The sequence below is a fragment of the Hyla sarda genome, unplaced genomic scaffold (genome assembly GCF_029499605.1).
Source record: "Hyla sarda isolate aHylSar1 unplaced genomic scaffold, aHylSar1.hap1 scaffold_3246, whole genome shotgun sequence".
NCBI lineage: Eukaryota > Metazoa > Chordata > Amphibia > Anura > Hylidae > Hyla > Hyla sarda.
The window spans coordinates 4,869-20,975 of NW_026609984.1; the positions used below are offsets into that span (position 1 = coordinate 4,869).

General features: G+C 43.4%; 1 protein-coding gene across 1 annotated transcript; it reads right to left on the reverse strand.

Moving 5' to 3' along the window:
* Positions 1-7,740: 7,740 nt before the first annotated feature.
* On the reverse strand, positions 7,741-11,857 carry LOC130329865 (aminomethyltransferase, mitochondrial-like; the record flags this gene model as incomplete). The annotated part of the gene is made up of 6 exons (XM_056553522.1): positions 7,741-8,471; positions 8,642-8,797; positions 8,897-9,077; positions 11,079-11,224; positions 11,567-11,645; positions 11,726-11,857. Coding segments are annotated over 6 exons (873 nt in total), but the record flags the coding sequence as incomplete, so codon positions are not given.
* Positions 11,858-16,107: the final 4,250 nt, after the last annotated feature.

Sequence of the window (16,107 nt, forward strand, 5' to 3'; positions counted from 1 at the left end):
GGGGGGGGGGGTCCTGAAAGATGAAAATTTTAAACTTATACATTTTTATGCATGTAGTAATTTTTCCTAGAAGTAATGCAAAGTCAACCCCTTTTTATAAGTCGGATATCATTTTAATCATATGGACCTAAAGAAGAAAGATAAGGTGTCATTTTTACAAAAAAATTTGCTGCGTAGAAAAGGAAGCCCACAAAAGTTACAAAATGGCATTTTTTCTTCAATTTTGTTGCACAATTTTTTTTTTTCTGTTTTGCCGTAGATTTTTGGGTAAAATTCTACTTTGTAATGACCGATGTCATTACAATGTAGAATTGGTGGTGCAAAAAATAAGCCATCATATGAAAGGGTTATGATTTTTGAAAGGTAAGGAGGACAAAAAACGAAAGTGGAAAAATGCTATGTCCTTAAGGGGTTAAAGGGGTACGTACTCCACTGGAAAGTTTTTTTTTTTTTTTTAAATCAACTGGTGCCAGAGAATGTAAACAGATTAGTAAATTACAAATCAGCTGCTGTATGATCCACAGGAAGTTCTTTTCTTTTTAAATTTCCGTTCTGACCACAGTGCTCTCTGCTGACACCTCTGTCCATTTTAGGAACTATCCAAAGTAGAAGCAAATCCCCATACATTTGGCACCATGGTGAAAAACGTATCCCTTATAATAAGTTTAGGATTGTGGGGCGTCTGGCCACCCCCCCCCCCCCCCGCTCTGGGGCAGAGCTGGGGCTCCATACAGATCACGGGGGGCCCCAGTGGTTGGACCCCTACGATCTAAAACTTTTTTCCATATCCTACAAATAGGGAATATGTTTTTCACCACAAAACTTCTTTAAACTTCTGTATTATGCCCAAAAGAATGAACATGTTCATTCTTTGGATGAAATACAGCTCCGTACTGCTTTACGTCGTAGCACTGATTCATTACAGTGGCACCAGTTGTCCACACAGAATTCCTCTGGGCAGAAATTCTGTACTTCAAACATCCTGTTTAACGGCACACACCGCGGCACAGAAGAACAGTCTCCGATCCCAATCAATGTCCAAATAAAGTAGTAGCCAGCTCTGTAGGTACGGTAATAGCGCAATTCTTTATTTCAAACAGCAAGAAAATAACAATGTGAGTATGACCCTTAGTCATAGCATGTGATGCCATGAAAAGTCATACGTAAACTAAACGTGTTAGCATTTGTGTCTGATATGTTGCTTGCCATTTGCAATAAAGAATTACGGTTTTACCTAACCTACAGAGCTAGATACTACTTTCTTTGGATATTTTGTATTGTACACATACTCCTATGGGTGAAAAGTGAATCCTTGTCAATCAGTTTCCCTGGGCTTATTTCACATCTACTTCCTCCACATTTTATCAACAATCTACACGTCCTTTATAAATAGCAGAGTAGCTTAGATATAGACAAGTTGGGTCCAGGCTGGCCTGATGATCGCAAAATTTCTGTAACAGTTTTAAAAAGTCATAATTGATAAGTCACAAACTGCTGCAAAAAGTTAACCATGCCAAACTATAATTAAAGAGTACCTCTCATTAACTTAATGATTTTATCCTCCCAGTTCACTGCCTCCATCATGATAAACCACCCCCTGCCTTTATTTTTATATATTTTTTAGTTTTCTACCTTGATATTGCTCTGTATTTTCTGCTCAGTCATATTCACAGACTGGGAAGGGGCGTTACCCAGCAGGTGTGACATCATCTGAAGCCATACAGGGGAGAACTTCCTCCCTCACTCTGCTACACACAGAAAACGGCAGTTAAGTGTGAGAGGAGCTATGATTGGATATGGCTGGACCCCCCCCCCCCCCTCAGCACTCCAGACTGCATTTCCTATGTTTGGACTTCTGCCAGGCCAGCAGGAGTCCAAAGGCTGTGCAAAAGATGGGGGAGGGGGGGGGGAAATGTTCTCTGGACAAGTAGGGAGACACCCAGTGGCAACTATTTTTTTAACACAATGCAAGCATAGAAAACTTATTTTTTTAACCCCTTAAGAACCAAGTGTTCAGTTTTTGCACTTTTGTTTTTTCCTCCTTACATTTTAAAAATCATAACCCTTAAAATTTTACACCTAAAAATCCATATGATGGCTTTTTTTTTTTTTTTTGCACCACCATTTCTACTTTGTAATGACATTGGTCATTTTACCCAAAAATCTATGGTGAAACGGAAAAAAAATAATAATCATTGTGCGATAATCATTCTGTAAACATGACACCTTATTATTCTGTAGGTCCATACGATTAAAATGATACCCTACTTATATAGGTTTGATTTTGTCGTACTTATGGAAAAAATCATAACTACATGCAGGAAAATGTATACGTTTAAAATTGTCATCTTGGCAGGGAAACTCGTTGCATCAAATAAATCGGATTTTATCTCCTTACCTGCTGTGTCCTGGGTCCGTTCAGCGCTGATGTACTCATGCACTCTATATTAAAGCCTTCTCTCGTATTTACACAGTGAAGAAAGTAAGACACATTGATTTCACTGCGGCAGTCCAGAACAGCTCTGCTGAGCTCACCGGCAGCGTATTCTCCCGTTTTACATGACGTGATCAACTTTGATTGCGGCGTCTAAAGGTTTAATACCGGACATCAGCCTGATCGGCGATGTCCGGTATTAGCCGCGGGTCCTGGTCACAGATCGGCAGCCGGCCACAGGACATAAATATAAGTCTGTGGTCGTTTAGGGGTTAAACAAAGTACATTAGAAAGATTTTTTTTATTTACCATAAAAGGAGTGCAATAGCAATTTTATTTTAATGAGTGCCCATTTAAGTTGTTTTCTTGAATTAGGGTGTGTGCATATTTTTGCTGCAAATTTTGCTACCCATTGACTTTAATAGGTAGCAGAAAATACGCACGTGTGAACACAGTCTAAATTATTATTCTCCCTTAGTGCATAAAAAGGACCTAACACTTGGCTGACCCAATGACTGCAGAGCTCCAAACTTCAGGTAATATTAAAATTATGACAAAAACTGTGTGGTGAAAGCTTTGTGGCATGGGTTACCATGGGTTAGCAGCATGCAAACTGTACATTACCAAGCACAATGCTAGGTGTTAGGTGGAGTGGTGCATGCTGCCACTGGACTCTGGAGCAGTGGAGAATTGTTCTGTTAAGGGCTGAATCACACTTCTCTATCTTACAGTCTAAGGGTATGTGCACACGAGCGGATCCCTTGCGTATATTACGCTGTGGATCTGCCGCTAAAGGACAGCTGTATTCTGCTTTTACAGGTGCCTGCTCGGAGCGGCAATATGATGCTACAAGCTGACACACTAAAGCGATGTGCGAGTCGCTGCGCATGCGCGGTGTACTGGCACACATCGCGGCTGCTCCCCCTGCTCTATGAGCTAGGCCGAAAGCTCCCGCGATGTGAGAGTATATCGCAGATCGCAGTGTGTCTGCTCGTAGCGGCGTATTGCCACTCCAAGCAGGCACCTGTAAAGGCAGCATACAGCGGTCCTTCAGCGGCGGATCCGCAACGTAATATGTGCTGGGGATACGCTCGTGTAAACAAACCCTAAAGGGGTTTGGCGAATGCCAGAACATTACCTGCTTGACTGCATTGTACCAGTCTCTGTTGTAGACTGTGAACTGCCCTCCTGCATCATAGACTCTCAGTTAAAGGTGAACTCCGGCCCTAGAACATCTTATCTGATCGCGGGGAACCCGTCGCTGGGGACCTCCGCAATCTCTCCTGCAGCACCCACCTGTCTCAGCTGCATGCAGTGCTGGAGGCTCAGTGTCTGCAGCCTCATGACCACAGGGCCGGAGTATCATGAGGTCACGACTACGCCCCCTTGTGACGTCATGCCACCTCCCATAGGCTTGCATTGAGGGGGCAGGGCATAATGTCACAAGGAGGCATGATGTCATAATACTCCGGCCCTGTGGTCATGAGGCTTCAGACACTGAGCCTCCAGCGCTGCATGCAGCTGAGACAGGTGGGTGCTGCAGGAGAGATTGCAGAGGTCCCCAGCTGCGGGACCCCCACTATCAGACATCTTGTCCCCTATCCTTTGGATAGGAGATAAGATGTCTTAGGGCCGGAGTACCCCTTTAAGCTGTGCAGGGGTTTCTATTCACAAACTAGCCAACTGGAATACAATACAGGCCAAGTTATATCCTAAAAATACTCAGCTTTTGCCAAGGTCTATAATAAGCTTGTGTGCATACCGTATTTTTCGCGGTATAAGACGCACTTTTTCTTCCCCAAAACTGGGGGGAAAAAGTCGCTGCATCTTATACGGCGAATACACCCCTATCGCGGCGGTCCCTGCGGCCATCAACGGCCGGGACCCGCAGCTAATACAGGACATCACCGATCACGGTGATGCCCTGTATTAACCCTTCAGACGCGGCGATCAAAGCTGACTACGGCGTCTGAAGGGAAAGTGACCCTAACCTGGCTGTTCAGTCGGGCTGTTCAGGACTGCCGCGATTTCACCGCGGCGGTCCCGAACAGCCCGACTGAATAGCCGGGTTAGTGCTTACAGGACACTGAGAGGGACCTTACCTGCCTCCTCGGTGTCTTCTCCGTTCAGGGATCCCCTGTATGGCCGGCGCTCTCCTTCCTCGTCATCACGTCGTCGCGTACGTGCGTCGGCGTGCGTAACGACTTGGTGACGGAGAGCGAGGATGCCCGGCCGGCAGCAGAGACGTTCCAGAGCGACGGGGACACGGCGACAGCGATGGAGTGACATCCAGGGCAGCGGTGACGGGTCCGGAGCGGCAGGGACACGTGAGTATTATCTCCTATGCAGTGGTCTTCAATCTGCGGACCTCCAGATGTTGCAAAACTACAATTCCCAGCATGCCCGGACAGCCAACGGCTGTCCGGGCATGCTGGGAGTTGAAGTTTTGAAACATCTGGAGGTCTGCAGGTTGAAGACCACTATTGGGTTAAAAATCTTTATTTTTTTTTTAGATTTTGCACCTATAAATTGGGTGCGTCTTATACGCCGGTGCGTCCTATAGGGCGAAAAATATGGTAAGTCCTTTAGCAGGTTTTATTTATACAGAAGCAGGACCTAAGCTTCCTGCAGTTCTACAGAACCAAGTATGGATTACGATAGGATTCAGCACTACAAGGGAACTCTGTATTACCCTGAATGAACCTGGCTTTATTATCATGGGTATATTATGCTCAGATGTATAGATATATAAAGATCAGAAGTAAAGCATGATCTCATAGTAGACAATCATACTCTACTTTCAACTCCTGTGGCCCCTGTACTGTGTTCCCATGGAAAGGGCCAGCAATGCAGTGGAAGGCCTACTGTCACAGCTGATCCCTGTCTGAGAATACAGACCCGACTGCCTGGTACCATCATGAAAACACAAAAAGAAGACATAACGAAATCTCCTTTTACTTTACTACAAAATACACTAACACATCATTGGATGTGGAGACGCACAGAGGATCGAGACACAAATGCAGTTTCACAGCTTATACAACCAGCCCCCGAACCTGTCCCCCCTCCCCCGGTAACAAACTACTAAGTGAGCTGAGGGCTGGCGCAGTCTAGTCTAAATAAGGCCATGTCGTTGCAGAATAAAAACTTCTGCTACTTAAAAAAAAAACCTAGGCCGATAGTACTTACTGTAATAAATCCCAAGCTATCTGAGCTGAATTGGCATCCTCATAAGGGTGGGTTCAGTCTCATAAGCATGTACACATTAAAAAGCCAGCAAAAAGGTATCCAAACGTGCACTGGGGTGTAGAGGACTGCAATCGGATTGGGTTCCCGCAGGACCCAATATGAAACTTAAGTCTTAAGCGGGTGGTCACAGAACATAAAGCTGGTCCTGCATAACTCAAAAATAGCACAGGGCTGATGAAATGGCATTGGGGGGGGGGGGGGGGTTGGCTCTCTCTAAAAGCGGTGACAGAATAATTGCTGGAGCAAAGAGGATTGGACACATGTTGGGGGAAACAGGTGGGAGTTGCACACCTTGCAGGAGCAGGCGGTAATGCTCAAAAATCCAACAGTAGCGGGATTAAGAAAACAGTTCTTCACGAGGCTCTACTGTGGGGTCTATAGATCTTCACATACCCAGCGTAGTATATTTCTGCAAATAAAACTTACCAGAGAGGTAGGTCAAACACTGTCACAAATACACTGCATATAGTCTATTTATCCCTATGGGTGCATCACCATACATGTTGCAATAACTTTATTGTGTGTGTGTGTATTATATATATATATATACACATACACACACATACACAGTCATGACCGTTAATGTTGGCACCCCTGAAATTTTTCTAGACAATGAAGCATTTCTCACAGAAAAGGATTGCAGTAACACGTTTTGCTATACACTTGTTTATTCCCTTTGTGTGTATTGGAACTATAAAAAAAAAAAGAGGAAAAAAAGCAAATTGGACATAATGTCACACCAAACTCCAAAAATGGGCTGGACAAAATTATTGGCACCTTAACTTAATATTTGGTTGCACACCCTTTGGAAAAAAATTACTGAAATCAGTCGCTTCCTATAACAATCAATAAGCTTCTTACACCTCTCAGCCGGAATGTTGGACCACTCTTCCTTTGCAAACTGCTCCAGGTCTCTTATTGGAAGGGCGCCTTTTCCCAACAGCAATTTTAAGATCTCTCCACAGGTGTTCAATGGGATTTAGATCTGGACTCATTGCTTCCACTTCAGAACTCTCCAGCGCTTTGTTGCCATCCATATCTGGGTGCTTTTTGACGTATGTTTGGGGTCATTGTCCTGCTGGAAGACCCAAGATATCCAAGATGGAAGATCCAAGTGAGAAAGGGGGAGTGTCCTCCGAAACGTCAGGAGTGTCCGGCAATCATTCACCTGTGTTACCCCTTCATGAGAGGAAGGAAGGAAAGTCAGCTCCGCAATGCCCACTGAAGGGTGAAGCTATATCGGAAGCTGTACGAGGACTGTCGGACGTTTAAGAGAGCACTGTGGGTGAATCATTTTTGTACTTCTATATATCTGAAAAGTGGAGAACTCTCCGTGTTTGTATTACAACAATGGAAAACTAAAAAGCAGTGAAAAAAAACATATTTGTCAAGTGTGATTTTCTCATTTGTGATTTTCTCATTTGTGATTTTTATATTGCCCACACCTGTTACTTGCCCCCAGGGGAGTTTAAAGAAGCATCACATGCCTGAAAATCTTATTTATCCACAATTTTGGTTCTCAAGTCCTCGGACAGTTCTCTTCTCCTCTTTATGTTGTCCATGCTTAGTGTGGCACACACAGACACATAATGCAAAGACTAAGTGAACTTCTCTCCTTTTATCTGCTTTCAGGTGTGATTTTTATATTGCCCACACCTGTTACTTGCCCAAGGGGAGTTTAAAAGAGCATCATGCTTGAAACAATCTTATTTTTCCACAGTTTTGAAAGGGTGCCAATAATTTTATCCAGCCCATTTTTGGAGTTTGGTGTGACATTATGTCCAATTTGCTTTTTTCCTCCCTTTTTTGGTTTAGTTCCAATACACACAAAGGGAATAAACGTGTACAGCAAAACATGTGTAACTGCAATCCTTTTCTGTGAGAAATACTTATTTTTGTAGGAAAATTTCAGGGGTGCCAACATTTACAGCCGTGACTGTGTGTGTGTATATTTTATATATATATATATATATATATATATATATATATATATATATATATATATATATATATACACACACACACACTATATATATGGTATATATATATATACACACACACACACGTGAAAGGGATTTTGCTGATGCAAAAGTTTCCTATATAAGAATGTTACCGATTCGCTGGCAGTATTTAGAGATCTAATAGTAAGAAAATTAAACACTAATGAGATAATCAAAACTGGTGCAAAGGAAAAAGGGAGCAGTCATACTCAGAGCTGAATTTTTTCACACTCCTACAAAACATTATGTTGCATAAAGAGAAAGCAGTCATCTGTGTGGGACCCAGGGCCCGTGGAATGTCTGACCTGATCCCTGAGTAAAGGAGAAACCGGAGCTGTGACAAAGATGAGGTACAGGCTCTCCCAAATAACCTGCTACCTTAAAGGGGTACAGTAATAAAGGAGAGGCTGATAAGGGGAGCAGTTTTTATATGAGTGGAACGACTGTACTGATAATGCGAGATTCAAAGTTAGGAGTACGGGAAGGTGTAGTGATGATGGAAGGGTCACAGTTATAAATGAGGGTGGGGAAGGTGTGATATGAGTGGGGGAGGGTGTCGTGATGATGATGGGAGATTCCTGATATAGTGGGGTTTGCCTCTTTCTCTCGTTACTTTATATTATAATATCTTGATGGCACAAAGGGCATTTTGCAGGTTTTGCCATCCACCAGCTTCTTCCTGACCTCCAGTTGAAGAGCCATGTTGGCTTTTGCATATTCTGGCTCCACGTATCCCATCGCCACATTCAACCGCAAGCAGGGGGAGGGACAGCCGCTGGTCACTTCACCTGGAAAATATAGAAAGGAAATGATACCTGCAGGATGATGCAGAACTGTAGCTTGTGCTCCTCCACTCATTGGTGTAGGCAACAGTCTGAAAGGCCGCTGCTTTAATAAGACCATATAAAGATACAGGGAATGATACTATAGCCTGGAGTGTAATCTGCCCTGTACTCACCAATGACTTTTCCCTCCAGATTCAGTATTGGTGTGTGCTGGCGGACAGGAGGCCCCATAGATGTTAGCCCAACACGTTTCCGTGTCACTTTTCCTTTAATCTGTGGAACAATGACTGAGGCTCCAGGAAAGTCCAAGGCAGTTCTGCGGCGTTTACCTATGAGAAGAGGAAGGGTCGTTTATGGTCAGGTTCATGTCTTTACTCTGACTCCAAATTTAAATTTATCACAGATAACACTAATTTTCCTTCACTCACCTAACGTCCATACCAGGCTCGCCTCCACTGGACTGGTGGTCTCATCAATGTCATTGCCGTACAGACAGAGGCCAGCCTCCAGCCGTAAACTGTCCCGGGCTGCTAGACCCGCCAGCTTTACTTCAGAACTCTGCAGGAGTCTCTCTGCCAGTTCCACTGCTCTGTTAGCAGGCACAGAGATCTGCAGAAAGCACAGAAAGCCTTGACACATAAGCCTATGACCTCCCGAAAGATTAGCATACTCCACTCTTGTGCAGTGTCAGAATCAAAAACGTTTTATATGTTGTACATCTTGGCAAAACATTATCCTTTCTAATATACTTCATAAAAATATATCTATGGCTTATAAAAAGACCACTGGCGGTCCCCATCCAATCCAGAACATAATCCGATCCAGCTGCTGCTTCATCTTTGTTAAAGCTGAAGCACAAGCTGGAACAAAGTCCAGTAAGTGAGGGCAGGACTAACATTCCTCTGTGCTCACTCCTGTCCTATCAGACTGCAGTATGAAAACAGAAAGGAGGAGGGATACAGAGCATGCTGTGATTGGATGAAGAGACCCAGCACAGAACAGCAGACTCTGAGTGAGGGCTGGCTCAGAGCTTGCTTGGGACACGACCCTTCCGGAGCAGTGGATGTATGAATGAGTGAGCAGCAGAATCGAGGGATTTCTAAGGCAAATACAGATGCTAGACACATAAAAACAGACATGCAAAGAATCTACATGACCTAGTAAGTAACATATATAAGCATTTTTGTTCTGTGATGAAACAGGTACACTTAGACTCTGTCTGTGAGAAACCTTGCTTTATCCCCTCTGTAAAGCTTAATCTCTTAAGGACACAGGGCGCCCAGTCCCGGTATATAACGTGGGGTCCTGCCGTGACCCCGCGTCATACCGGGTCAGTCCCGGCGGCTAATGATAGCCGGGACCCTGGGCTAATAGCATGCCACACCGATCATTGTGCCGTGTGTTATTAACCCTTTAGACGCGGCGATGAATGTGAATTGCCTCATCTAAAATGAAAGTAAAAGCTTCCCGGCAGCTCAGTCGTGCTGATCGGGACCATCACGATAAAATCGCAATGTCCCGATCAGCTAGCACCCAAGCGGAGGTCCCCTCACCTGCCTCCGTCGCGTCCGATCGGTGATTGATTGCTCCAAGCCTGAGATTCAGGCTTGAGCAATTGACCGCCTATAACACTGATCAATGCAAAGCTTTGGCTTTGCAGTGAACAGTGTTATAGCCCCCTATGGGAGCTATAACACTGCAAAAACAAAAGTGAAAAAAAGTTAATAAAAGGTCATTTAACCCCTTCCCTAATAAAAGTTTGAATCACCCCCCTTTTCCCATAAAAACAATAAAAAAGTGTAAATAAAAATAAACATACGTGGTCTCGCCGCGTGCGTAAATGTCCGAACTATAAAAATATATTGTTAATTAAACCGCACGGTCAATGGCATCAAGTCCAAAATAGCGTATTTTTGGTCACTTTTTATATCATGAAAAAATTTATAAAAAGCGATCAAAAGTCCGATCAATACAAAAATTATACCGATAAAAACTTCAGATCACGGTGCAAAAAATGAGCCCTCATACCGGCCCGTACGCGGGAAAATAAAAGTTATAGGGGTCAGAAGATGAGAATTTTTTACGTATAGATTTTCCTGCATGTAGTTAGGATTTTTTTCAGAAGTACGACAAAATCAAACCTATATAAGTAGGGTATCATTTTAATCGTATGGACCTACAGAATAATGATAAGGTGTAATTTTTACCAAAAAATGTACGGCGTAGAAACGGAAGCCCCCATAAATTACAAAATGGCATTTTTTTCTTAAATATTTTCGCACAATTAATTTTTTTGCCGTTTCGCTGTGAATTGTTTGGTAAAATGACTAATGTCACTGCAAAGTAGAATTGATGATGCAAAAAATAAGCCATCACATGGAATTTTATGTGCAAAATTGAAAGCGTTATGATTTTTAGAAGGTAAGGAGGAAAGAATGAAAATGCAAAAACGGAAAAACGCTGAGTCCTTAAGGGTTTAAATTTGTGACTTCCCATAAATAAGCACATTTCTCCTCTGAAATACTCTGATGCTGAGCTTACAGAGGCTAGTTTGAATATACGGTCCTTCACAGACCATTATTAGTCCCGGTTTATTATCAGCACACCTACCTCCACCCCGTCCTCCCCTGTGTACCCACAACGGGTTACTCTGCAACCAGGAATCCCAAACACACCGGTAGTGACCCCAGTCATGAATGTCAGCTTGGAAAGGTTGTCACTCAATCCAGCCTGGAGAACTTTAGCAGTAGAGGGACCTGGAGATAGAAGAACACAACAAAAAAACACGGTTTAAAAATCTGGATCCTGACCGGACACAATGATTCAGGGAGCTCTTGTCTATCCCGCTACAGTCTGTCCTGTAGATTGTGACTTCATATGGTCAGTATTTTCCTACCATTGTAAAATCATCTGATCTACCACCAGCAGAGTGTTCAAAAATTACAAATCAAGGTAATAACCCACAAAATAAAATCATCTCCCCTCCCCAATTCTGGGGTTATGTATCAGTGGAGGTAGGCAGGACAAGTCACCCCAAAATTATATAATAGCGGTCGTGGTCTGCTAGATTTAAGTTAGATAACCACTTATAGCCAGACCTTGTAGAGCCAAGAGAGCACAGTCTACAACTTCTATGGCCACATCCCGTCCGGCCGCTCTGAACTCCTGCAGGTTGTCCTGTTGGAGACACAAATAAATATAGATGACTGACCAACTTTATAGGATGAAACTGACAGCGACAAGATGGAACACATTACCTGCATGTGGGCAGAGTCTTTCTCAGCACAGCCGGCATTGGACACTACATAGAGGTAATTATCCGAGGTGTTCGTCACAATGAGGTCATCAATAATCCCACCACTTTCATTAGTGAAGAGGGACAGTGTACCCTACAGAGAAAGCAATACATTATGATGACAGTGAAAGGTTGTCACAGCCCCGCCCCCATTACTGACATCACTGGATATATTTACATTGTGATCAGACATGAGACCACACCCCTTATACTACAGTCACATCTATTCCATCTATTACTGCTGACAACCATCCTCTATATCATGTCTGAGAGGTTGTCACAGCCCCGCCCCCATTACTGACATCACTGGATATAATTACATTGTGATCAGACATGAGACCACACACCTTATACTACAGTCACATCTATTCCATCTATTACTGCTGACAACCATCCTCTATATCATGTCTGAGAGGTGTCACAGCCCCGCCCCCATTACTGACATCACTGGATATAATTACATTGTGATCAGACATGAGACCACACACCTTATACTACAGTCACATTTATTCCATCTATTACTGCTGACAACCATCCTCTATATCATGTCTGAGAGGTGTCACAGCCCCGCCCCCATTACTGACATCACTGGATATAATTACATTGTGATCAGACATGAGATCCACACATCTTATACTACAGTCACATCTATTCCATCTATTACTGCTGACAACCATCCTCTATATCATGTCTGAGAGGTTGTCACAGCCCCGCCCCCATTACTGACATCACTGGATATAATTACATTGTGATCAGACATGAGATCCACACACCTTATACTACAGTCACATCTATTCCATCTATTACTGCTGACAACCATCATCTATATCATGTCTGAGAGGTTGTCACAGCCCCGCCCCCATTACTGACATCACTGGATATAATTACATTGTGATCAGACATGAGACCACACACCTTATACTACAGTCACATCTATTCCATCTATTACTGCTGACAACCATCCTCTATATCATGTCTGAGAGGTTGTCACAGCCCCGCCCCCATTACCGACATCACTGGATACAATTACATTGTGATCAGACATGAGATCACACACACCTTATACTACAGTCACATCTATTCCATCTATTACTGCTGACAACCATCCTCTATATCATGTCTGAGAGGTTGTCACAGCCCCGCCCCCATTACTGACATCACTGGATATAATTACATTGTGATCAGACATGAGACCACACATCTTATACTACAGTCACATCTATTCCTTCTATTACTGCTGACAACCATCCTCTATATCATGTCTGAGAGGTTGTCACAGCCCCGCCCCCATTACAGACATCACTGGATATAATTACATTGTGATCAGACATGAGACCACACACATTATACTACAGTCACATCTATTCCATCTATTACTGCTGACAACCATCCTCTATATCATGTCTGAGAGGTTGTCACAGCCCCGCCCCCATTACTGACATCACTGGATATAATTACATTGTGATCAGACATGAGACCACACACCTTATACTACAGTCAGATCTATTCCCTCTATTACTGCTGACAACCATCCTTTATATCATGTCTGAGAGGTTGTCACAGCCCCGCCCCCATTACTGACATCACTGGATATAATTATATTGTGATCAGACATGAGACCACACCCCTTATACTACAGTCACATCTATTCCATCTATTACTGCTGACAACCATCCTCTATATCATGTCTGAGAGGTTGTCACAGCCCCGCCCCCATTACTGACATCACTGGATATAATTACATTGTGATCAGACATGAGACCACACACCTTATACTACAGTCACATCTATTCCATCTATTACTGCTGACAACCATCCTATATATCATGTCTGAGAGGTTGTCACAGCCCCGCCCCCATTACTGACATCACTGGATATAATTACATTGTGATCAGACATGAGACCACACCCCTTATACTACAGTCACATCTATTCCATCTATTACTGCTGACAACCATCCTCTATATCATGTCTGAGAGGTTGTCACAGCCCCGCCCCCATTACTGACATCACTGGATATAATTACATTGTGATCAGACATGAGATCCACACATCTTATACTACAGTCACATCTATTCCATCTATTACTGCTGACAACCATCCTCTATATCATGTCTGAGAGGTTGTCACAGCCCCGCCCCCATTACTGACATCACTGGATATAATTACATTGCGATCAGACATGAGACCACACACCTTATACTACAGTCACATCTATTCCAACTATTACTGCTGACAACCATCCTCTATATCATGTCTGAGAGGTGTCACAGCCCCGCCCCCATTACTGACATCACTGGATATAATTACATTGTGATCAGACATGAGACCACACACCTTATACTACAGTCACATCTATTCCATCTATTACTGCTGACAACCATCCTCTATATCATGTCTGAGAGGTGTCACAGCCCCGCCCCCATTACTGACATCACTGGATATAATTACATTGTGATCAGACATGAGATCCACACACCTTATACTACAGTCACATCTATTCCATCTATTACTGCTGACAACCATCCTCTATATCATGTCTGAGAGGTTGTCACAGCCCCGCCCCCATTACTGACATCACTGGATATAATTACATTGTGATCAGACATGAGACCACACACCTTATACTACAGTCACATCTATTCCATCTATTACTGCTGACAACCATCCTCTATATCATGTCTGAGAGGTTGTCACAGCCCCGCCCCCATTACTGACATCACTGGATATAATTACATTGTGATCAGACATGAGACCACACACCTTATACTACAGTCACATCTATTCCATCTATTACTGCTGACAACCATCCTCTATATCATGTCTGAGAGGTGTCACAGCCCCGCCCCCATTACTGACATCAATGGATATAATTACATTGTGATCAGACATGAGATCACACATCTTATACTACAGTCACATCTATTCCATCTATTACTGCTGACAACCATCCTCTATATCATGTCTGAGAGGTTGTCACAGCCCCGCCCCCATTACTGACATCACTGGATATAATTACATTGTGATCAGACATGAGACCACACACCTTATACTACAGTCACATCTATTCCATCTATTACTGCTGACAACCATCCTCTATATCATGTCTGAGAGGTTGTCACAGCCCCGCCCCCATTACTGACATCACTGGATATAATTACATTGTGATCAGACATGAGACCACACACCTTATACTACAGTCACATCTATTCCATCTATTACTGCTGACTACCATCCTCTATATCATGTCTGAGAGGTTGTCACAGCCCCGCCCCCATTACTGACATCACTGGATATAATTACATTGTGATCAGACATGAGACCACACCCCTTATACTACAGTCACATCTATTCCCTCTATTACTGCTGACAACCATCCTCTATATCATGTCTGAGAGGTTGTCACAGCCCCGCCCCCATTACTGACATCACTAGATATAATTACATTGTGATCAGACATGAGACCACACCCCTTATACTACAGTCACATCTATTCCATCTATTACTGCTGACAACCATCCTCTATATCATGTCTGAGAGGTTGTCACAGCCCCGCCCCCATTACTGACATCACTGGATATAATTACATTGTGATCAGACATGAGACCACACCCCTTATACTACAGTCACATCTATTCCATCTATTACTGCTGACAACCATCCTCTATATCATGTCTGAGAGGTTGTCACAGCCCCGCCCCCATTACTGACATCACTGGATATAATTACATTGTGATCAGACATGAGACCACACACCTTATACTACAGTCACATCTATTCCATCTATTACTGCTGACAACCATCCTCTATATCATGTCTGAGAGGTGTCACAGCCCCGCCCCCATTACTGACATCACTGGATATAATTACATTGTGATCAGACATGAGATCCACACACCTTATACTACAGTCACATCTATTCCATCTATTACTGCTGACAACCATCCTCTATATCATGTCTGAGAGGTTGTCACAGCCCCGCCCCCATTACTGACATCACTGGATATAATTACATTGTGATCAGACATGAGACCACACCCCTTATACTACAGTCACATCTATTCCATCTATTACTGCTGACAACCATCCTCTATATCATGTCTGAGAGGTGTCACAGCCCCGCCCCCATTACTGACATCACTGGATATAATTACATTGTGATCAGACATGAGACCACACCCCTTATACTACAGTCAGATCTATTCCCTCTATTACTGCTGACAACCATCCTCTATATCATGTCTGAGAGGTTGTCACAGCCCCGCCCCCATTACTGACATCACTGGATATAATTACATTGTGATCAGACATGAGACCACACCCCTTATACTACAGTCAGATCTA